This window comes from Podarcis cretensis, assembly GCF_951804945.1.
Source record: "Podarcis cretensis genome assembly, chromosome: 5".
Taxonomy (NCBI): Eukaryota; Metazoa; Chordata; class Lepidosauria; order Squamata; family Lacertidae; genus Podarcis; species Podarcis cretensis.
The window spans coordinates 53,096,964-53,121,383 of NC_137174.1; the positions used below are offsets into that span (position 1 = coordinate 53,096,964).

At 40.9% G+C, this 24,420-nt stretch overlaps 1 protein-coding gene across 1 annotated transcript in view; it reads right to left on the bottom strand.

Moving 5' to 3' along the window:
* Positions 1-21,107: 21,107 nt before the first annotated feature.
* LOC307217455 (uncharacterized protein) overlaps positions 21,108-24,420 on the bottom strand; it is a gene marked incomplete at its 3' end in the record, with an annotated part of 55,810 nt that continues 52,497 nt past the window's right edge. Inside the window, exon 4 of the mRNA XM_079978627.1 lies at positions 21,108-21,411. Coding sequence (XP_079834753.1) covers positions 21,108-21,411 — 304 coding nt within the window. The remainder of the gene's footprint in view (positions 21,412-24,420) is intronic.

The following is a 24,420-nucleotide window of genomic DNA, read 5'->3' on the forward strand; positions in this document are numbered from 1 at the left end:
GACTAGATGAAACAGTCTTGAGTTTAGCAGCTCTTGGTAAGAATTTGCCTGGAGTTTCTCCACAGGGTGACTACTGTGAGAACAGGCTGCTGGACTAAATGGACCATTGGCCTGATCCAGCCTCTTCTTCTTGTGTTTTTACATGGTTGCTGTTGCTTTTGGGGAAAACTGGTGTTGCCATCAAGACAAGAAATGCCCCACAAGTTGTTTCCTCTGTTCAACCTATATCAGAAAAGCACCATGAGTTGGGTCAGACATCACCCTTCGGCTCATGAATCCTGCAGAAGGTGAGAAGTTCTCTTATCCCCCTGAAGCCTCCTGTTCCAGAAGGTTGAGAGACATGGAAGATGGCATGGAGGGGTCTGCAGAGGGAGGAAGAAACTGACAAAAATGTTTTGATATGCAGAATTCTCCAGTGAATTCAAACAATCCCATAAGTTTCAAGGACTATCTTCTCAAAAGTGACCTGACACCCATAAAAGGATGTCCAAAAGCTCCTACTGTTTGGGGAATTGGGGAACATTAGCCATTATTCAAGATAAGCATTTCAATATCCCGTGTTCTCTGCATAAGCAACTACCACTACAGAATTTAGTATGCTGTTCTCAAAGGCCCTTTTCCCTCCACTTTATCTGATGTTGCTATCAATTTTTACATAATTGGATTTTCTCTGAAACTCACCCATATATCTTTATTCAATTATATCTTGAGAGAGTGATAAATATATTCTAGGCGCCTCCTGTCTTTGAACATATTATTGGTATTATTTTTATCATAATGATATCCTTTCTCCTAGCAATACTCTTAAATCCATATCATGTGGGTTGTCTTTTCCTGAACGATGCTAAGGATGCCTTTGTGGTTTTGGAAGCATTACTTCTGAATGTCATTAATAAGGGAATATTAGATAAAAAGTGGAAGAGGCCCATTTTCAAATCAAACGTGTTTGGAGAATGGCTCAAATGGTGAGATGCAGCAGCAATTGTAATCCAACATTGGTATAATATATCCCCATTTGTTGAGCAAAAATGACCAGCTTGGTTAATTCAAATTGTTGGACTGAGTGTGGAAATTTTGGATCCAACCTTCATATGTGGTGAACATGCCCATTAGTCAATACATTATGAGTATGGGTTTTCAAGGAAGTAGAAAATATGATGTACAAAATGTCCCATTTAAACCTAATTTGGTCCTTTTCTCCATCTCTGATGACTTGACATGGGGCTTGCTGGAGAAAGAGCTGTGTGTTCTTACTAACTTACCATTGCTAAATATTGCAGGTCTTTGAGAACAGATTTAATGTTGGACTTGCCCCAGCAATTTTGGCACTTAGCCCTAATGAAGAAACTGTCCTTTAAAATCCAAGTGCATTGATACAACCAAACAACATAATTTTTACACCATCTGGGTTAGTTCTATTAATTATGTGGAAATAGAATTGATTCCACCCACCAGCGACTTATCTGGAAGGATAGTCTGGGAGAAATGGACTCAATGGAACAAGAAGTTTAGTTTTTAGGATGCTTCCTGTATTCCTTTTCTGGGTAAATGTTTTTCATTTGAAGTCACATTTGATCAATGTCAGTTTAACATTCAAATTGTCATTGCTTTTTTGAACAGGCAGTTGTGAAAAAAATACTATGATTAAAGACACTACTTCAACTGGGAGATTAGTGTATTGATCAGAAGATGTACACAGTTCTGTTGAGATATGTACATTTCCCAAACCTGCTGGGGATTCTGCATATTGACTAGATTATGCAGCTTGTAAATGTTCACAATGGCTGGTGCACATTATCCATTCTACTCACATAACCACAGGTGTATATACATAGACTGTTATCTTTCTCCCATTACTTACTTTTCTCTTTTGCTGTAACAATTTCTAGGGAATGCACACAATTTTACCCCATCTGAACACTTTCTCAACTATTTTCATCATGTAAACTGTACTGAGACATAAAATAAAGAGAAGTCTCCAATTTGTCAAGTGACTGTTGCCTTTCACCACATAACTGATTTATGAGTACAGTTGCCATTTGTCAATGGGTCCTCAGCTCATGTAGGATGGGAAGCAAGCAGGAATTAGCAAATGAGAATATTATTTTAATAAAATATATTTTCACATGGTAAGATTGCCAATAAATCTGGCCTGAATTCACATAAGAAAAAATAGCCTGAGTTTGTACCCCACCCCACTGGTTTCTCAGAAGCACCCAAAATAACGTTTAAATAATGAAAACCAGACTGTTCACATATATTATTTCTTTCTGTGTGTCTTCTATATCTGACATGAAGTTCTGTTCTCAGACCATGATTTTCTTTCTGTTGCTCATGTCTTTTCATAAGCCAAGGATCTTTGGAGGTTGGTATTCTACAAAAACAATACATCCCAACATTGAATATGAATCAAATGATTACTGCTGCATCCCCAAGGCAAAGACAGAATTTTTCTTGCTGTGTGTAAAAATATCAGCAAGAATACCAAATAGTAGATATCATGTATTTTATCTTCAGTAATTTCATAAAGAATTATTGCCCTGCACCCTGCAAAAACAACAACATCCCACTGCAGATAACATAGGTTCTAATTTGCTCCAGTTGGGATTTTAGATTACTTAGAAATGCAGGGTTCTAGTGAATAAACCTATGGCATTCTGACAGATTTTGTAAACAGAGCAGTCTTAAGCATTTTCATGATTACTGCTAAACACTTATATAGAAATTTTAAAACAGAATATAACTTGGATAGGGACGCAGGTGGCGCTGTGGGTTAAAGCCTCAGTGCCTAGGGCTTGCCGATTGAAAGGTCGGCGGTTTGAATCCCTGCAGCGGGGTGCGCTCCCGCTGCTCGGTCCCAGCGCCTGCCAACCTAGCAGTTCGAAAGCACCTCCGGGTGCAAGTAGATAAATAGGGACCGCTTACCAGCGGGAAGGTAAACGGCGTTTCCGTGTGCGGCTCTGGCTCGCCAGAGCAGCGATGTCACGCTGGCCACGTGACCCGGAAGTGTCTCTGGACAGCGCTGGCCCCTGGCCTCTTAAGTGAGATGGGCGCACAACCCCAGAGTCTGTCAAGACTGGCCCATACGGGCAGGGGTACCTTTACCTTTTATAACTTGGATGGAGATGGAGTTTTGCAAGAGCTTTGTGAAGTGGTTGTTCCTGAAGTGGTTATAATTTGAAGCTTAATAACTTGCCCAAGACCACCCAGTGGGTCCTCTTCTGACCATGGGGTGGAGAGAAGGGTTGGTGACAATGTGGTTCAACTCAGGATGGGATAAAATCTCCTCAAATCACCTTGATTTGCCTTGTTATTTGGCCCCATCACAGAACAGTTCTCAGCGACAGACCAAAACATTTTGGCACAAAATGGTGTCTCCCTCCCCATCAGAGAAGAAGGGGTATGTGAAGGTCTGCATCAGGAACAAGGGAGGGTTGGCAGAATAAAGAGCTACAATGGGGATCTGCTGCCCCTGTGGATCCTGCTGCCTAAGGCATCACCTCACTTCGCCTCATGGGTGGGCCGGCCCTGACAGTTCCACACACCTAGCACTTACCATTCTGAGAGCGTAGGTAAGCACATCACGCAATATGTATCTGTAAGAAATGGATTGCCTTGTTAAAGCACATCCAATCAAATGTTATTTGCTAGTATATTGTCAATGAATTATATCTGAACATCAGTACATTCAGTGAAAGATTTTTCTTCTTCAGATAAATCTGATTACAGTTCAAATCTGAGGGGACAGGTGGGGAGTCTGATTGGACAAAATGAGAATAAGTAAGAAAGAAGCAAAAGGTAGAAGAAAGCATGGAATAAATTATTCATTATGAATTAGTGGCCTCAGTGTTGTCAGCAAAATTATTATCCTGTAAGCCCAAGTGTCCCCTTAGAGAGAGAGAGAGAATTGTTTCCTTATCTAATTCTTCCCTGTGGGTGGCATTGACCGTGATTGGCCATAATTGAGATGTTTTGAATGAGCCAAGCAATGTCTTGACTCCAGCCACTGCCTCTTATCTCTCGAGCATTGTCCTCTTAGGATTAGTACATAAGTAAGCATGCCTCGTACACTTTGCAGATCCAGATGTGAATATTTCTGCTCACAATGTGGCTAACAAGATTGTTATTGACAGGAAAATAAATTCCTTGGCATGAAATATGATTCACTCCATTCTGTTTACGTGCAAAGTAAATCAGAATTAAGAGATAACAAACTGTTTCCTGTTTCTGTTATGGTTTTTAATTCATCAGCACTTGAAGTATCGGAGAAGAATCAGACTGATGTTTGTGACAGAAGGCAAGGTTTGGATTGAGAGGTCTGGAGCATGAAAGAGAACAGGGTGGCAGATGCCTTCTCTCAGAAATACTCCTGAAAAGGGGCCTTTTCTGCAATGGCCCTGAGGCTATAGAATGCTTTCCCTGCTATGCTCTGGCAATCCCCAAGTGCTGAGCATAGGAATTGCAAAGCCATTGTTTAGTGCTTCCTAAGTGCCTGACAACCAGCTGGTTCTGGCGCTTGGTAAGTGCTGTAAAAGGGACTTTGACAGGTGTCAATCACCAGGTGTCATGATGACACCTAATGACTGACAGGTGGGTTGTTCCTCCCACCCATCAAAGTTGGCCAACAGGGGGAGATAAAACCTGCCCCGCCAGGCTAAATAGGTTCCCCACCGTTGTTATATGGTATTGTATTTTAATTGTGTACCTGGTAATATACAATGGGGGCATTAAAATACTTTAAGTAAAAATTAAAAATGAATAGAATAGCCTTAAATAGCTGATTGAAAAAGTTGTGTTTATATGAGCCTTTCTGTTTCTTTCCTCATTTATCCAAATATTGATCTTAATGGTGTTTCCATATTACTGTGTGATGACAATTTGGGTGAAATGAAATGGGAATGATAAAAGAAGAAATCCCCCTGCTGTTCAGGCCACTGTGCTTTGAAAAGCACTTATACCACAGAATTTATGTTTATTTGTTTTTTTACTTATTAATTTACTTTCCATAGATGGAAGACCATTTTGTCTTGTGTGTATAGATTATAGGGCAGTCCCACTACATTAATGAAATTAGGTCCATTAACTTTAATGGATCCACACTATTTAACACTCAGTTGAATAGCACCCATAGATATTAGCCCTATTTAGGTATTCTTCACTCCATTGTTGAATAACATGAGAGCAATGAGTTTGGCTGTGCTGAGTAGCTCCACCTTAAATGTTGGACCCTCCTCTCTTGACAGGTGTGCATACAGCACAAATGTCTGTGGCAAGGGGGTCTTTTGTGTCTACTTGTATAAATGAAGGCTTCTCCAAATTCTGTGACCCTAATCCTCAAGAGGCCTTTGTGTGTGCAACGGCATTTAAATGTAAGTATTGACATTAGAGAAGGAGAATATGACATTGGTGGTGGGGCTACTCAGTTCAGCTCTGCTCCTTACTTCTGTCTTGCTCATCATGGGAATTAAAAATAACTCATTAGGGTTATATATGTGCATGTGTGTATATGTAAAAATGAAGCACTGATAGAGTTAATTATCTGTTCGGGTCATTCAACCTACTGAAGATGAAAGAGCATGAAGTTTCACTTGTAAAAACATAAGAAGAAGCCAATATAGTCCAGCATCCTGTTCTCATAGATGCCCATGAGAAGCCCTAAGCAGAATCCAAGGGATGGAAGAAATTCAATTCAATTTGCATGTAAATGTGAATCTATAAAATTTGCACTTTTCTGAAACAATATATGAAATGAAACACAACCATTCTTCGAAATTCACAATTCTCCCAATTTTATGATGAACTTCTACATCCAATCTTTGGAAAATTCATATATAAAGGGAAAGTTTGAATAAAATGAATATATTAGTGAAAATAGCATACAAAATGCACTTCTATTAAGATAAATTGCTTCTAAAAATGTGTACTTTAATCAAAACAGCATATAAAAATGTGTTTATTAGGAGAAATTTACACAAATATGCTGAAGACTTTTGATGAAGAATTTTTTAAAAGTTGCAAATTGCTGCAGAAATGGTGAAGGCTGAATATAGGATTGGAAAAATAAGAAACTGAGAGAACAAAAGTTGACAAACCCTTCTAGCCATAGGAAGAAAACAGGAGATAGTTTTTTCCTTGCTAAAACCCTCTGGGATATAGCACCTGCAGCATTGACATTTAAACTGAGGCTAGCCATGTGCTTGTAGAAAGGCAAAGGTAATATATATATGGTGTGTGTTCTAGTGAAAACATTTATGCTCCACAAATTCCTCCCTGAAGGACAGATCTGTGAATCGTGAAGGTTTCTGCCCTTTAGCCAACAGATTATATTCAATAAAAGAAAGCATTGCCTTGTTTACTTTACTTTTCTCATTCTCTGGGACTAGCTCAGCCACACTACAAATTACTAAGGAGTCTTATGAGACGCACCAACACTATCTCCACAAAACTTCAATATTTTCTTGGCAAGATCACAAAAAGACAGTTTCTCATCCCACAGGACTCCCGCCTTAGAACTTATTTTTTGGCATCGCATCAGAATTGTAAGCAATAACACAAGGGGACATTCACACCAGCTTTCACTAGTTGTTTAATGAAAAGCTCTCTCAGTAGAGCAGGAGAAAGAGGAGAGCCAAGATGATTTCAAATGGACAGCAGTAAGGGGGGGGGGGAATCCTGTTCCATTTCTGTTCCATGGGTTGCCCCACATTCTGCTGTGCCTTTCTTCCAATTAAACCTGGGGAATATCTAATATTTTTACGTAAGTGATACATGTGGTGTTTGATAGAGCTCTGGATGGACATACACTCAAGCAGATGTGTGCGTCTCCATTTTATTTCTCACAGCAAATTATCCATTCCTTTTTTTCATTTGAAACTTTGCCCTGCCTACCGTCTGAATGACTTTTTAAAATTTTTCATGGCTATTCAATCCTGATCAACTTTGTACTGAAACGCTTGTGATTAGATTTCATTCATAAATAACAAAGCAGCCTACATACACATCCATCGATTTCTGAATGTGGTAAAGTTAAGTTTAAGACTCCTCTCCTAAATCTGATCTTTAGTTCAGTAAAGGTAAGAGTAAAGGACGCCTGGACAGTTAAGCCCAGTCAAAGGCAACTGCGGGGCTCATCTCGCTTTCAGGCCAAGGGAGCCAGTGTTTGTCCACAGACAGTTTTCTGGGTCAAGTGGCCAGCATGACTAAACCACTTCTGGTGCCATGTCAGAAACACCATGACAGAAACCAGAGCGCACGGAAAAGCTGTTTACCTTCCTGCCACTGCAGTACCTATTTATCTACTTGCACTGGCGTGCTTTCGAACTGCTAGGTTTGGGACAGAGCAATGGGAGCTCACTCCAGTGCGGGGATTCGAACTGCCGACCTTCTGATCAGCAAGCCCAAGAGGCTCAGTGGTTTAGACCACAGCGCCACCCGCAACCCTTTAGTTCAGTGCACACTTACTCCCAGGTAAGTGTGCACAAGATTGCAGCCTCTGCATGTTTTTGATGTGTTTTGCATGATCTCCACCAGGGCCCTATGTTTCCAATTTCAGCTGCATAAGTTATCTTGCATCTCAGCAAGAATCAAGCCTTATCTCAGTCAGCACAGTCTACATTCTCATGTCTATCAACTGTGCAACTCACAAAGCAACATCCCGAGATCTGTAATTTTCAATATAATTCCCAACCCAGCTGGAACCACAGACTACAGAGAAAACTTTAACCATTTTCCCCCTCCTCATGGCATTAGTAGTACAGAGACATTTTTCCAACCTTTAGGACACAGAATTAATCTCTTTTATCATGACTACCCAGCACCTGGAAATATTTATGTGGCTACAGTGTTACTGTACAAGAAGTTGACATTTCTCATTAGAATCAAGTAAAACATTCAAAGTCCTGTCTCAAGAGTGAAAAATCACCATTCTTTCGTCCTTCAGCTGAAGTGGCTATTTATCACAATATTTATAAACTGAACCCTGAGAGTATGGATCTCATCTATCAACAGTCACCAATCCAAAGCAAAATTAAATTAAGAGCTCTTGCAGCAGGGTGTCCTGTTGTTTTTAGTTTTTCCTTGGCAAGATAGCCAAGGTAAGTTTTGGCTCAAGGACCAAACAATATGTGTTGAGGCAGCAGTGCAGACACCAGTGGCTCAGAATACCCCAGCACAGTGTCATTCTGGATCAGTCTGGTTGGAAGTGGCAGTGGGTTGTCCATGAGGGTGCCATATTTTGTGGTGGCACCAAATCTTTCCCAAATGCTAGAGACCATTACTGACCTGGGGTATTCTGAGGAAAACAGTGCCAACAGGACTCCCCTTCATGCTTGTTTATCCCTTTGATTAATTGCTTAGGGATGAAAGGAAATTGGATTCAATGGAGCCCAGTCAGTGTGATTAGACAAGGATTGGGGTGAGCCTGGTTTGAGTACCCACTCAGCCATGGAGCTCAGTGGGTGACCTTGAGCCACTCATATTCTCTCAGCCTAACCTACCTCAAAGGATTTTTATAAAGATCAACTGAAGGTGGGGAGCAGTGCTTTTTTTCTAGAAAAATAGGGGGCGGTACTCACCATCAAGTTACAGTAAACGCCATATGTTTTAACAACAACTAAAAAGAGGTGCTGGTATTACATATCCTTGAGTACCCCCTGAAAAAAGCACTGGTGGGGAGAGCCTTGTATTGAGCTCCTTGGATGAAAGGAGGATGTAAATGTAATAACAATAACAACAATAATATATCATTGTTGCATATACATTTACCTTTAACTGCATACTGTACATATATTTACCAGTTAACTGAATATAATACATGCTGCCTAGGACCCTCGTACCTATGGGACCACCTCTCCTGGTATGCCCCGTGGATAAGGTCCACAAAATAACAACACTTTGAAGGTCCCAAGTGCAAGGTGGTTTGATTGGTCTCAACTAGGGCCAGGCCTTTTCAGTACTGGCCCCGACTTGGTGGAACACTCTGTCACAAGAAACTTGGGCCCTGCGGGACTTGACATTTTTCCGCAGGGCCTGCAAGACAGAGCTGTTTTGCCTGGCATTTGGTTTGGACTCAGTCTGACCCTTATGTTTCCCTCCCCTTATGGTTTTGATTTATGGGCTACTATTAAAATGAAGCTGCATTTTAAATTGTATTTTAACCCGTATTTTAATTAACTGGGGTCCTCCCCCCCTATTATGTTTAATTGTAATTTTATTGGTGTTAGCCTCCCTGAGCCCAGTTCTTTCTGGGGTATAAATAAATAAATAAATAAATTCTGAGTCTGTGGGTAGAGAGAATGGCTGACTGATTTTTTACATCAATTTATTAAGACCAAGCAACATGGACTTAAAGTTAGTTAAGCCATTTGCCTGATTGCATGCACAAAATCTATGAACTAATCACGGCTGATAGACTTTATTTAACTTGCCGATTCTAAACTGTGCAGGCCCTACATAATAGTAATCATATCTGTAACAGTGGGTGAAATATCTCCCATTTTCTTTCTTTTTCCCCTTCTCTCTTTCTCTTTCTCTCTCTCAATCCCTCTTACGTTCTGGGTTAACTAGTCGTCCATCTGATGGTTGCAGTCCATTAAAAATGTTTTGAATCACTAATTCTGTAGGACTAACACGATTATAATAAACAGCCAATAAAGATTTTGAATAAATGAAATCCATGGCAATTCATATTACTATTTTAATTCATGTACAGATATGCTTAGAAATGCAAATGTCTCATTATAGTACTTGGTTGCTGGTTTTATTTATTTATTCATATCGCACATACATGATTAATCCTAAAGCAGCAATCCTACCCACTGTTATTTGGTTCCTAGACAGGTAAATGATTGTGATGTAGTATTGTTTCCCCAGAATTAAGCTTTCCTGAATTCATTGGGACTCACCCTAGTAACCCTGTGTAGGTTTGGAAGTTTCGTAAAATTTGAATTTCAATGCAAATTCCCCTTTTCTTCTCTTGACTGGCCTGAAACTTAAGAAAAGATTCCCAGAGGTACTGTGAGAACAGCCAGCAGAATACAGCTCAAATTGTGAGACATTAGGTTTAATTGCCCAGACCTAATATCTGTATATCCACTGCTGTCCATTTCTTCCTACTAATGACTGTAATAAAACTGAGTATTTTGATAGCCTTGTAATATCCATCTTATGAAGCCTTTGAATGGCTGAATGCCTAATGAACCAAGAGAGAACAAGATATAGGCAACGTGAACACATACCCCATTTCTCACTCAAGGGGGGGGGGGACGCTCATCCCAACATTATCTTAAGAAAAGTGAAGTTTATGTCAAGAAAGAGCAAGAGGAACTATGTCTCTCGTATGTTTTGCATTGTGAAGGACATTTGGAATGCTTTCATTCTTCAAAAATAGACTTTCCTTATGGTTCACCATGTGATGTGATGAACCTTCCATCTAACTGGTTTTGATGCTTTTAGCCTGAGAGATGGGTTCCCAGTGCTTGCAGGAACTAGGGATGGAGGAGAAATTTGTGTGCATTTTCATGCACATACCTCCTGTCAGACACTTTTTATAGATAACGTTGCCAATTATGCATATTTTTACAAGCCATTCCCCCTTATCATAATGCATTTCTGTTCTTTAGTGCACACTTTCCCCGAATATACATTTTTTTGTATGGATTTTTTTGTTTGGCAAGAACTACAGTGCAAAATAGGGATGTGGGTGGCACTGTGGGTTAAACCACAGAGCCTAGCTGATCAGAAGGTCAGCGGTTTGAATCCCCATGACAGGGTGAGCTCCCATTGCTCGGTCCCTGCTCCTGCCAAGCTAGCAGTTCGAAAGCACAAAAGTGCAAGTAGATAAATAGGTACCACTCCGGCGGGAAGGTAAATGGCGTTTCCATGCGCTGCTCTGGTTCGCCAGAAACGGCTTAGTCATGCTGGCCACATGACCCAGAAGCTGTATGCCGGCTCCCTCAGCCAATAAAGCGAGATGAGCACCGCAACCCCAGAGTTGTCCATGACTGGACCTAATGGTCAGGGGTCCCTTTTCCTTTACCTCTACAGTGCAAAATGCAGAGAAATCTAAATTTCAAAGAATAGCTGCATTTCATCTCATGTATTGGTTTGAAAAGTAAGATAATAGGCTGGTTCACATGAATTTGAGAACTGAATTTATTTCGCTCTCTGTACTAATTTTGTGGTGTTTGCTCTTGAACTATAGTATAGATTCAGAATTATCAACCTTTTGCAGCCTATGGAAACATGTGCAAGCTGGATAGATGATTGTGACCCATGCTACATCCAAGCTTACACCACAACCTGTTGGAAAGGGTATAATGAAATGCTTATTTCAAGCCTAATTTCCGGGAAGCAGGGCAGACCTCTTGCACAAATCTGCACCCATAGGCACCACATTGGCAACCCCAGTACAAATACATACGGAATCACGAATCCTTTCATCCTTCATTCCCCAGGCCATATATACTTGCTTCTTTTCATCTCTTGAGATGCAGGTACTCAAAGGAAGTGCTCTGTCGATTCATGAGCACTGTTTCCCTGAGTAAGTATGCTGGATACAAATTTTCTCTAATCATGTCTACCAGAAAGTTGGGCCTCTCAAATGGAGATTAAACATAAATAAATCCATGCTTGTCGTGTTGCAGCAGCCCTGGTGAAACAACCTAAGGGGGCAGTAAACAGCATCTTGTAACACAGAAATTAATTATGATGCCACAGAAACCAATTATTTTTATGCAAATTAAAGTACACTTGTTTAGATTGCAATAAGGTTTCCAGCTAGAATGCTCAATGTCTTGTGCACCTTGAGAGTTTGCCAGGAGAAACCTTAGTGAAGTGGAGAAAAGACAATTCTCTGGTATTTTGCCTCCAACCCACTTCCAGCTAACAGGCAAGGTGATCAGGGGCAGCTTTGAAGTCACTTTGGTCTGCAGAGGACTGAAAAACAGCTCTTAGCCATAATACAATAACACCCAAGTGAGTTTTTATCCCTAAGCTATTACATTTCCCAACATCTTACAAACTTCAGAAATATCTAAATGCATTTTTTTTACAGTCTTACTATTTCATAGATGAAAGCCCCCAGAAATTGGGAACTAGAAAACCAGCTTCAACTTAACATTCTTAAGATCTTCCTTAGTTAGCTCCCAATAGATAAAAACCATTGTTGTTGTTGTTGTTAATCATGTTCATAGCGTTTCTTGAGATGAGCAAACTTTACAGTTGGGTTTGTCAATGTCCTTTCCTTCACCCTCCCAACAAACCAGTGAGGCAAGTCAATATGGTTTCTGTTTTACAAAAGGACTCACTCAGATATAAGAACTGCACCACAGACTACACTTGTTACTCAATAGTGCTCCAAGCTCAGTAGATTACAAGCTGCATTGTGTGATGCAATTTGCAATCATATTGTGGCATGCGCTGTGATTGTCCTCAGGAATCCAGCACAGCATGGTAAAGGGAGATTTATGCGTACTATTGGTGAAAATTGTTTCCTCCACCCACAATAATTTATATCAAGAAAATTGTTCCCAAATGAACTTCCCAATGGGAGTTCAATTCCTAATGCAAAGTACTATGGGGGGGGGCATATTTTCACAATATCATGTCATGGAGCGAAGGCTTAAACCTCCCCTCACCATGTGCTGTGTTCCCAAGGCCAACCCACACCTTCTGCATTGTTTAATTTGTGTTGTTGTGTTTTTTAACTGCAATGAGATTGATAGAGTCACACAAGTCCTCAATTCAGCACAAACTGAGGTGGAAGAATAGGCTGCAGGGACTGGCTGGTGCCATCCTGTCAGGGGCGGAGGAAGGGGGTGCGGTGGGTGCAGGTCGTCCCGGGTGTCACCACTGAGGGGGGTAACAAAATGCCGGGCAGTACTCACCGTGGGGCCTGCAGTGCACCCGAGCCACACGTCTGTCCTGGGAGAGACACGGTGGCTTGGGCGCGCACAGGCTCCATGCTGCCCAAACAGTCCACCTGCCGCCTCCCCCTCCAGCTGTAAAAAAAAAAGCCCTTCCTAACGAGATGCATCTCTCCCCGACGTTATTCATGTTCACATGGAATTTAAAAACATTCTTGTTCTCCCTAGGTCTTTGGTGGCTAAAACGCTGTTCCTGGCAAATTGAAAAATATTAGTTGGGAGGATATTTGGTTTGTTTTATTCTTACTGATTTATTATTAAAGAAAGATGTGTGTTGTTTTTATCATTTTATTAGTATTTACCACACTGGGCTCCTTTGGAAAGAAAGAAAGGGTGAAAATGCAATAAACGAACAACAACAACAACAACAACATGAGCTGCAGGTGCAATCTGAGGAGGGAGAGTTGAGTGTCTAACTTCAGATAAAAGTGCAAAAGATGCAGGTCTCCAGAGGCTCAACTTATAAACTCTCCTGCTTTGCCCACTTTCACACTTTCTCAAGCTGTTGCATTAGAGTAAGCAGTGAGTCCAGATTCATGCAGTCCCATGGCAAGCACATGATAGTAGTCCAAACATTTATTGTTTGTTTGGGAGCTGTTGGAAAGCATATCTGTGACAAGGAAGTGATGCCTGCAAAGCTGAAGTCATGCAAGGGTGGGGGAAAATTCACTGATCTCTAAAAGAGATCAGTGCATCTTTATGCACCCTTTTATTTAGCCAAGCTTTGATTGTATAATGTTCATGTTCGAGCCAAAAGAGTAGTTGGTGTGACTACTCATTTGTGCAGAGGCTTTGCCAAGATGGGGGTAAGCAAGCAGATGCTAAAAGCAGGGAGCTAAGTTGGACAAATATGCAATGTCCTGGAGAGCATGTGTTAATTAGATTAATTTGCCCATAAAAGGGCACAAGATGTATTGCAAGCTATCTCCTTCCATTGGTAGCTAGCTGTAAAATCTTTCAGAAAGCAGCAAAAAGTCAGTGTTGAACTAATCAAACGTGAGTGCGTAATGAGCAACAGAAAATAATATGGGTTTGTGGGGTGCACGGACTGCCCTACTGTACATAAGCTGTCAATATTTTGCATGCTGACCAGCAACACTGAAATACCTCCTATGGGTGAACCTTCACAAGGGCTAGTAGCAACCACCTTATCTTCACCCCATTCAGTAAAACAGCTGTATGGTTGCTTTAGTGAGTTTCTGCTTTCCTAAAGCACCAAATTAAAAACCTGTATAAAGTAAGCACAATTGCTAAAAAAAAATAGTTCCATTATCAGTCCCCCACCCAATGCAGTTGCTTTCTTATATGGCAATTAGAGCCAGCCTTTTTTTTAAAAAAATAATAACCCAAAATTGTATGCATGCAGCTACATGTGTTTGGAAGGCCAAAGAGTACTCAGGAAATATCTTCCCTTGCTTACTGGGACTGTATAGCCATACTGATCTCATTGTCCTCCTAATTCCTAGGTTTCTGCCAGCTCCTGGCAATAGTTACCCAGTGCATATTCTTCCAAACTTATCACACTGCCACAGCCTAGATTTCTCCCTCTTCACATTTTGAGAGACATGCTTTATGAATAGCCTTGCAATGGAAATAGACTTTGACTAAATATAATTACTTCCGAATAGAATTGCCTGTACTAGTTCTCTAATTTGCCAGTTCTCTCGTTTCCAGTCAAAACAATATGACACATTATCTGGAAACATCAACCCATCTTTTTAAAAAGCCCTAGGATTGCTTACATTCTCATTACAACTGTTGTCAGTCTCATGCTAGATCACTGAAACAGTAGATTCAGGTGAGCAAGGTATGGCTTGCGGGCTACATGCCAGCAGTGGCACTCGATAGCATGACTTTGGGACTCTTGAGAGTGTATAGACGTCTGGCTTCACCTCCCACTTCATTGCATAATTAGCAATCTCTCCATCTCCATCGTCATTGCTTAAAGTAATTTTCTAGTGTTTGTGATTATTGAAATAATGGTGTGTGCTACAGGTGCAGGAGGAAACCAAGTGGACAGAAGCCCAGTTGCTTCCGCCCACATTTTCACAGCTGCAAACCCCTCCCTTGATATCTGACAGACACGCTCAAATTTCTTCACATCTGAGGATAATATGATGAGTAAACGGTGAGTAGAATAAAACTTGGGTTCTTTTTATTTTGTTTTGTTCTTCCCCTTTGAACATTTAGAGGACAGGCTTACCATTCTAAATATCTCAAGAACTTGGAGAGAAAGAAATAAGAAAATTCCTGCACTTCATATGTCACAATTACTACTGGGAGAATTATTATAGGAAGCAGCAGCAAAAGGAAATAAGAAAGGTTGGATTGATTTAGGTGATGCAGTGTGATTGACAGATCAGCCTTTATGGTTATTCTCAGCCATCTATCTAAGCTGTCCAACGTTGGAGATGAGAATACACTGCCCTTTAAGAAGGAAGCATTGCACAAAAGTTCTGCTTCTGGCAGAGGACTGAATCTGACTCCTGCCTCTCTGGCTGGCAGTCTGAAAGGGTAAACACCAAACGAGGGAGCAACAGGTTCCTGTGGTCCTGGCATGGCCCTAGCCCCTCAAGCAGAGACTTTGGACGAGATCCAGAGCCCCCAGATTCTTTTACTGGAATACCCTAATTCTGGAGGGGCAGGTGATGGCCACACCTCCCCTCCCGCACATTTCTGTAAACCAATGCCTAACCACCACATGAGCCTAGCGCTTGCTGCCAGTACCCTCACCTCGCAACCAGCCCTTTAAGCCATCACGGACTTCGGCCAACCACACATCATTACCTTTGTCAGATAAATGCACTCCATCTGCCCTGAACAGGGCTGCATTAGAGAATGCAATGCCTGGGTGGGGGGATCACCCTGCCAACCAGGGATAACACCTTCCACACTACCATGTAGTCTACCCACTTCTGGGCATTATTTGTTGCAACTACCGACTCCACAAGCCTTAATCTGTGCCTGCAAAAATAACAAATCCCTAAAGCACTCCTAGCCAACGCAAGTTAAGCCACAGTGACAACAACAAAGCCCCCAGCCCGAACCCCCGCCCCCGCCCATGGTTCCCCCCACCCCTTGTAAGAACCACCCCCAGCTCACTACCCCCCCAACAAGAACACCAACACGGTAATACACTTTAACAGCAATCAACGTCAAAATTGAGAAATAAACTGGACCGAAGCCAGCAAATTAGAGGCAGGACAGCCCCCACAATGAAAGGAAACAATCAAGAGGCAGGGAACGGGACTGTATATCCTAAGTAGAAAGGCAATGGAGGGTGATGAGAATATCAAATACAGTTCTTGTAGCACCCTGCTTGTGGTTAACACTTAGCTGGAATGAAATATTCAACGCAGCAATAGAGAAATTAAAATAATAATTTATTTGTCAGACAAATAAATATGAGGCACAGTGGTATATGGTTACCAAGCTCTGGCCTGGCCTCCTGCCATTCTGGCCAGCACTTATATTTCCTTAATCCAGCCCCCTTGCTCCTCCTGTGGCTGCCTCTGTCCAATCAGCCTGGTTGAAATTCCTATTGGCTGTTTGCTAGAACCAATCACAAAAGATACACCCATTTCCTTTTGCCCTTTTATGGGAATCAAAAAGCTATATATTCTTCTATCTATAAATGACAAATAAGTAGTAATATATCTTACATGTGTCTCAACAAGGAATCTTAATTACCAGCTCACCTCTTGCCCTCCTTGCCCTATTGCCTTCCAAAACAGATGGTTAATCTTGAATTTTTATCTTAAACATATGTCAAGGATTTTGAGTTCACATCAACATTGAGAGATCTCCTTCATTTGAAGGTTTCTAAACAAAAGGCCTGACAACCATATATCAGGAGTGCTCGATGGCGTCTCCTGTCTGGCAGGAGGCTGGTGGCTGATGGCCCCTGTGATCTCTTCCAACTATATGAAATAAGAATCTAGCATTTCTTAAATCCTTTGCATAATTATATTTAAGCTAATATATTTAATACATAAATAACCTTTTAAAAGGAAAAGAAATCTTAAAAGGATCTTAGTTTAAGAAAGAAACAGCTTTAGAAAAGACTTCCCAAAAATGCTCCCTTTCTGCCAGCCAGACCAGTTGCTTTTCACTTTTGCTCTTGGCCTTTTTAACCTTAGGAAGAAGATATGGCTCATTTTACTATTTATCAACCCTTAATTTGTAGGGTCAGTGTAACCTTGGCTCTCAGCCTGTAATTCCCTTTTTACGACTTTGAGAATTGTTTTCTGCTATAAATCAGGGGGCCCCCTTGTCTAGGAGAAAAACATTTTGCCAAGGTTCTTAGGCAGCTGCTCTTCTGCCTGGCATGAAACATTTGAAAATCTTTAAGCTTTTTAAGATACAGGCCCTGATCAAAAAATATAAGCTTTGATAAAAATGCAGGCTTATGATTAGATGCCTCATTCTAAATGGAAGCGAGGGACACCCATGGAGAAAATGGGAAGGAATAAGGTAATCTAGGACTAGGAAGCCACAAGTGGGAGGTGGGAGAAGGGGAGGGGAAGGCTCACACAGCGAGGAAGGTTTGCGGAAGGTCCGGGGGGGGGGTTGATTTTAGGGAGCTGAAGAAGAGATCGAGAACCTAAGGAGAGAGTTAGAAGGAAGCAAGCACAGGATTTTCTAACGAAGAGAGAAATTAATGAGGGCAATGGTGGGTATAGCTACGGCCTTGAACAATGCACCAGACAACCGTCTCAGCTCAGTTCGGCAGCACAAAGCAAGTGCCCCACCAACGTCATGGTGCTGCATTTATAGGATTCTGGGATCACGCCACTTGCCCCAATAGGCCCAAACAGCCAAGCACAATCCCAGGGCCCAACTGACAAGGCTTGGGCCACACCTAGTAACAACTCACCCCGTGTGGGTGGCTTAAGGGGCCCGAGCACAACCAGGACCCTCAATTTAGGAGGATCCCATTTCTGGACACATAGTTCATATGTGCTGACTTTTCGCAGTCACTTAATACTAATCTAAATACAGTAGATCTCCACACTTTCCTGTAGCTGCTCTGAGCTCCATCAAGGAACAAATACTTTCAGAAGCCATAAAATATAGCAGTTTAGTCAAACCAATTCTATAGTATGCAAAAAGTATGTGTTTTTTTTTCTAAGAAGTTCTGTGATTGTTCCCTGTTGGGATACCTTGATGTGCAAAATCACGGCACATAAGTGTTTGTTCTCATGGGACGTGCTTGTCTAAACGACCTTCTTCTGATGAAGGTTCAGTGATGCAGACTTGTGTGGTGTCCTTATGTTATTTATCAGGATCATGATATGCAAATGACTCAGATTTATTCTAAAAGAATAGGCAAAAGAACAGAACACTAAATACCAAATTAGATACTAGCACATAGCGTAAATCCCCAAAGAAAACACAGGCACTCAAGAGCTCTCTTTCAAGAACTGACTATTCCAGTTAATATTTGACTTTCTATTCCCTGCTGCATGGCTACACACTCCAAGCAATTCCTGGAATTTCCTGCTGATAGAATAAAGTTTCAACCTTGGAACAGATATGTGTTCCAAAACACCTACTTGGTACTTGGTGATATTAGCACACACTTGGGCCCAGAAGCCTCAAGACTTAATCTTAATTAGAGATTTGACAAATCACCATCCATCACACCTTGTCCTTCAAAAAGTTTCTACAGTGTGCAAAATTATATAATTAAAACCTAGTTCTAATAAATTGAAAAGCACTAATGTGTGCTACCTAATGTCCCCTGCATCTTGCATTTGTGGACAAAACTCTAAGGCAATGGTGAGAAACATTTAGCTCTGCAGATGTTATTGGACATAACTCCCACCATCTCTGACCACTGGCCATACTGACTGGGGTTGATGGGAGCTGGAGTCCAGAAATATCTCAAGAGCCACCTATGTACTATGAGAGCATATTGGGTCTGTAGAGCATTGCAGCCTGAAACAGCCAATCACTGTGTTATTGTTGATAAAAAGTTGTTCCTTTCTTCTGTGGGTTTTTGGGGGGGCAGAGGGGCTCTTTGCCCCATCCAATGTAGCATTTACTCAAAGAAAAATATATATCAAAATAGTCCCTGTTCTGAATGGAGGCGATATTTCAAAGAGGCAGGTTAAATTTTATTTAAACCCTATTGCAGAGATTAAGGCCTCTTCATGCAATTCGGAAGCACATCTGGTTGAAGTCTGAGATATCAAAAACTGCATGGTGACTTATTCCTGACCTCTGACTTTCTTTAAAAAGTTAAGAATAAATATACAGAAACATGATCATCTGGACTGGGGTGGAGTGGGGATAGCGAGTGGGGTGGGGCGGACGTTTGAGTGATATTATTTTCCACAACCTAAGCTGAACCTGTTTGAAATGTGTGGGACACTTTTATTTGAAATCGTAAATGCTGTGGAGTCTGTGAGAAAGCATTAAAAATCTGTAGAGCATTGAAGCTGCAAACCTAACTTTTGAGCCATGCCACTGAAGGTTAGGATAAGGTGGGGCTAACCTTCTACTGGATTCTGCTGGTGTGAAGAGCTCTGCCGCGGCAACTGGGAGGCTGAGAAGTTGCTGTTGCTGGGTTCTCCCACAGTTGGTGGCTTGCAGAAAAGCCCTGAAATGGGGATTGGGGGGAGTTTGCTTTGGCTTTGGATCTGAGTGATCTCCCAGCCACACCAGTCTGAACTTGGCACAGTAAAAAGGAAAAGAACCACCACCTTCGCCTTTTGCCCTGGCTGGGGCAAATGGAAAGGCTACCCCACTACTCCCAGGCTGAGGCTTAGGACTACCAAGCCATTAATTAATCCATCTATCTATTTATTGTTATTCAAATATCAATAAGCAATACATAATAATAAATATGAATTATAGTTCCTAACATGGTAGGCATTTTACTCCTGACATAGTAGATATTTTACTATTGTCAGAGGTTCACAACCGTGGCAAAGCTTTACAATTCTGGAAGAATGGTTGCGGCCAGAGCAAAATGCAAATAAACACAAAAGATGATTGACATCTAATGGAATTTGCCTTAGCCTAACCCCTTTAGTGATCTTGTTCTACAGGCCTGCCTTCCCACATTGATTTGAAACTCTGAAACAGATCCTTCAGACCTTCCTGTCACTGGTTGGTAGAGCTGTCATCTTTGTGCATTGTACATTCTTTGATGAATATATATATATATATAATTCACAACTCCCATTTTGACAAGTAACTGCAGGTCTTATTTTCAAAAGCAGTTATCATCCAGCTGTTATAGAAGCTTAGTATGATGAGTTGCAGGGAATGAGTCCCCCCCCCCCTCGATCCAACTCAAATGAAAATACTAATCTCTTTTGAAGATAAAGTAAAATCATTTTATCCCAAAACTTTAAAGAAAGAGAACGTCTGAATCAGATAGCCTTTAGGAAAAAAACAAACTGTACACGAGAAGAGGGGTCATAGACTAGTGGGGGAGCGTTCGTTTAGCAAACAGAAGGTTCTGAGTTCAATCCCTGCTCTCTCTATTTAAAAAGAATCTGGTAGCCGGTCATGTCAAAGACCATCTGCCTGAGACTCTGGAGTGCTGCTGCTAGAGTAGACAATAGGTGGTTAGATGGACAAACTGACTAACCTGGAATAAGTCAGCTTCCTATGCTCCTACAAACATAGTAGGGAATGTTCTCCATTATTGGGGTTCTGACAAAAAAAAATATCACTACAGATCTCTGATGAGAAGGTTAAACCAGAACTTCTGCAATAGAGTTAGATCATGTCAGCTAACAATGCAATAGTTTTATCCCATATCTGCAGCAACCACACACTCCTTGTGTGGGGGGTTCACAGTACATCAAGACATAAAGAGTTGAATAAACATTCACAAACTTTTTATTGATAATTATTACTTAAATAGGTTGAGGATCTATACAACTGTGTAACATGCAGAAAACAGCATTTTTAGAGAAATCGAAGACTGGAACTGAGGGGAGTCGGGGGGTGAGGGGGTCAGTTCTGTGGGGGGAGGGAGGAAAAAAGGGGGAAAATAAGGATGATATGTTTCTGGATAATTTGTTTTAATTTTGAATAAAAAAGTAATTTTTTAAAAAAGACATAAAAAAAAGAGGGACATAACGTGTAAGTTTTCCCCTATTGCTGTGTGGTTGCGATTCAAAATGTGTGTTATCTCTCTAGATTTTCAAGCACCTCATCTTTTTTTCATATTGTTTTCCTCGAGAATATAGTTGCAGCTGCAAAAACTCCCCATGACAGCAAGCGCTGAACCAGACCCACCCACAGCATTGGGCAATTATACATCATTACAGCACATTGTGTATCTGTGTGTCTCCCCCACCACGCATGAAATAATAATGGCCTTGCAGATGGAAAAGTCATTACACTTTTGTTTAATGGTGTTGGAAGTGAAATTAATAAGATCAAAGAAAGCACAAGATTGCTAGATTCCTCTGCTCTTCCAAATAACATTTCCCTGTAAAAGTTGGTACAATAGACTTCTTGTGGCCTGTAAGGAGAAGGGGAAGGGAGGGCATTTTGAGAAAGACTTTTTTACCCCAGCCATATTCACATTTCCATAATTCAATCTGGACTAATGTGTTGTAATGAGATGAAAGCTTCACCACAATAATGCTGCTCCTTTTAAGGCAATCTATCTCCTTTGTTGCTGTGAAATTCTTATACTCTATAACCCTATTGTATTTTGGTAGAATTTGCTTACAGTAATAATGTGCACTTTTTGCTGCACCAAAAAAATGCAATAAAGTGATTTAGAAAAATATGTACATAATAGATAGAAAATGACGTCTGGAAAATGATTTGGTTGAGCAGTCTGCAAATAGGAAGGCTTATATGATGCTTTGCCATGCTGAATCTAGTTTAATGGCTGGAACATAAGTGCTGAATACAGAAAATCTCCACTTTCATTTGTATAAAAGTTTTTGCTTTTATGGGTTTAGGGGGAAGCTTTAAAATGTGCAATCAACATCTTGTTAATGCTTAGAAACCAAACTGGAGAAGTTCTAGGCAATGATTCTTGAGAACTGAAAACATATTTCCTATCCTTCCCCATTGCCGCTCTCCTTCAACAATTTTATGACTTATTTAAAGTAGGTATGCATTTCTACTACAATATTATTTTGGGGGGAGGTGAGGGGGTAGGTAGGTGTGGTCTATGACCAGATTGAGGTGGCTTGAGAGACCGCCTTATCCCTTATATACCTAGTAGGCCATTGCTGTCTGCAGGAGAGCTTCATCTACCAGAGAGGGCAAGCTTTCTGGAGCTCACTTTCATCTAACTCAGATTCTGAGTCCTTACAAAGAAAAATCTGTTAAACTTTGGATCAGTTTTCTAAACAAATTCAAGGGCTCTGAACCCATCCATTTCCACAATCCCCCCCCAAAAGCCATCCCACCACCGATACTGCAATACAAACATTCCTTTCTAGCAATGGCAGCTGGAATATCAACAGCTGCGATGTGCTGGGAGGGGAGAGCAGAAGAGCAAGCCTCTCTCCCTTTCCTCCATCCTGTTCCATTCTAACATGCTTGCTTGCAGTGTGGACAAATGCCTGGGGGAACCACAGGAGATATGGTTCTCCCAAGGGTTGCTGCAGTTACAATCCCAAGAAAGCATTCCCAACATTTATTACATTAAGAGTACCCAAGAAATATCCCTCACGGCTTACTGCACTACAGAGTCAGCCCTGCTTTAAAATCAATTTAAAAAAAAACAACCCACAGAATTTAATTTTATCAGTAAATAAAGGTTTTATGTTTTGAGGAAGCAAAAGTTTGATAAACACTCTGCTTCTCAGAAACATACAAGAAAGACTCCCTGAGCTGCCTTAATTTTGTTGTGGCTTTTGTTTATATCTCAACAGGAAGCTACATGTAGCCACTTATTGATGTATTACAAACACACCAAAAAAGAAAGAGAGAGAGAGAGGAGGAAAAGATCATACAGAAAAATAATGCGGCCCAACTGTTCTCAGTCCCTCCAATGCAATTTGTGCTAGCACTGTGCAAAATAAATTATTCCTGGGATGATTCATCCAATACTGCTAACACAAAACACAATAATACATCCCACGAACTCCCTAGGAAGTTTCAAAAAATGCATGCAATTAGTCGTACTAAACACTACAAGTGCATCACACTATTCCCTGCTCTTATTTTTCAGATTTCACTGGATGCTTATCGGCTGGCTGATTACATTGCAGTTAACTATTTATGTACAATTCATACAATTGTTCAAATTTGAGTTCAAGGTAAATCAAATGAGGATTGGTCCGAGCCGTCTCCAAGTCATGGTAAGAAGAGAATGACTTCAGATCGTAGGTTGCCTTGGGGGCAGAACCTGTGTCTAGATAATGCAAAATGATTGAGAAAATCTACTTGAAGCAGTGGAGGAAATATACCAGGGGGAAAATGGCAATGTGATTCCATGCCAGTAAAGAATAAAACCTTAAGAAACCAGCTTTTCTTGGTAGGTTTACCCCATTTGGCACATTTCTCCTATTTTTTTCCTCCCATTCCCTCCTTAAATCTCATTAGCAATATTATAAGGATTTCACCCACCTTTTTTAGACTGCATTTGCCTTCACAGCATCCATAGACTTGTATTTTTACTGGTTTCCTTATATTACTTTTTATTTATTTTTCATTTTTTATTCACCTGCTATAAAATGATCTCAAGTCAATGTACAATATAAACACTAAAACAGCAGATGAATTTAAAACAAAGCAAAACAAACAAACAAATACAAAATAGACTCTCATGGCAAAGCCGCATTTATCCAAGTAGGAAAATCTGTCAAAACTAAAATGCAGTCCTTGTTTTCAGGAAGTGCAGATAATGAGTGCCTGTTGTATTTTGACAGGAATACTATTCCACAGACCATGGGCAGCCACACTGAAAACCCTGCTTTCAATCACTGTGGAGAGGACTTCTGTGATCTTTGGAAACTGAAGGAGAAACTTTCCCACAGATTGCAGCAAACTACCAGGTATATAAGAGATAAGGCCGTCTCTCAAGTTATCTGGTCCAGAGCTTCATAAGATGCTATATGTTAATACCAGCATCTTGAACTTGGCTCAGTAGCAGATTGGCAGCCAGTGCAAATCTCATAAGCTAGGTGTGATATGCAGGTAGCAGTTTGCCTCTGCAAGCAACTTAGCTTCCCTGTTTTCCTCCAGCTGCAGCCTCTGGACCAACCTCAGGGGTAGCTCCAATGAAGAATTTGGAATAGATAATTGGCTGAAACTCCTGCAATTAGTCTCATCTCTTTTTTTCTGCCTATAATATATTAATGGGGGTTTATCCTAAATTTCAGAATTCAGTGTTCTGTCAACAGCTGCTCACCCAATAGCTTCGGGGAGGGGGAGAGAGAGTAATCACTCTAGCTGTTAGAGTTTTCACTGAAAATGTTCTTTCAAGTTAGCTGAAAACTACAATCCTAGGGAGAGACTAAAACAAAAGAAAATGTCCCTGTTATGAGCTGGTATGGTTATGGCT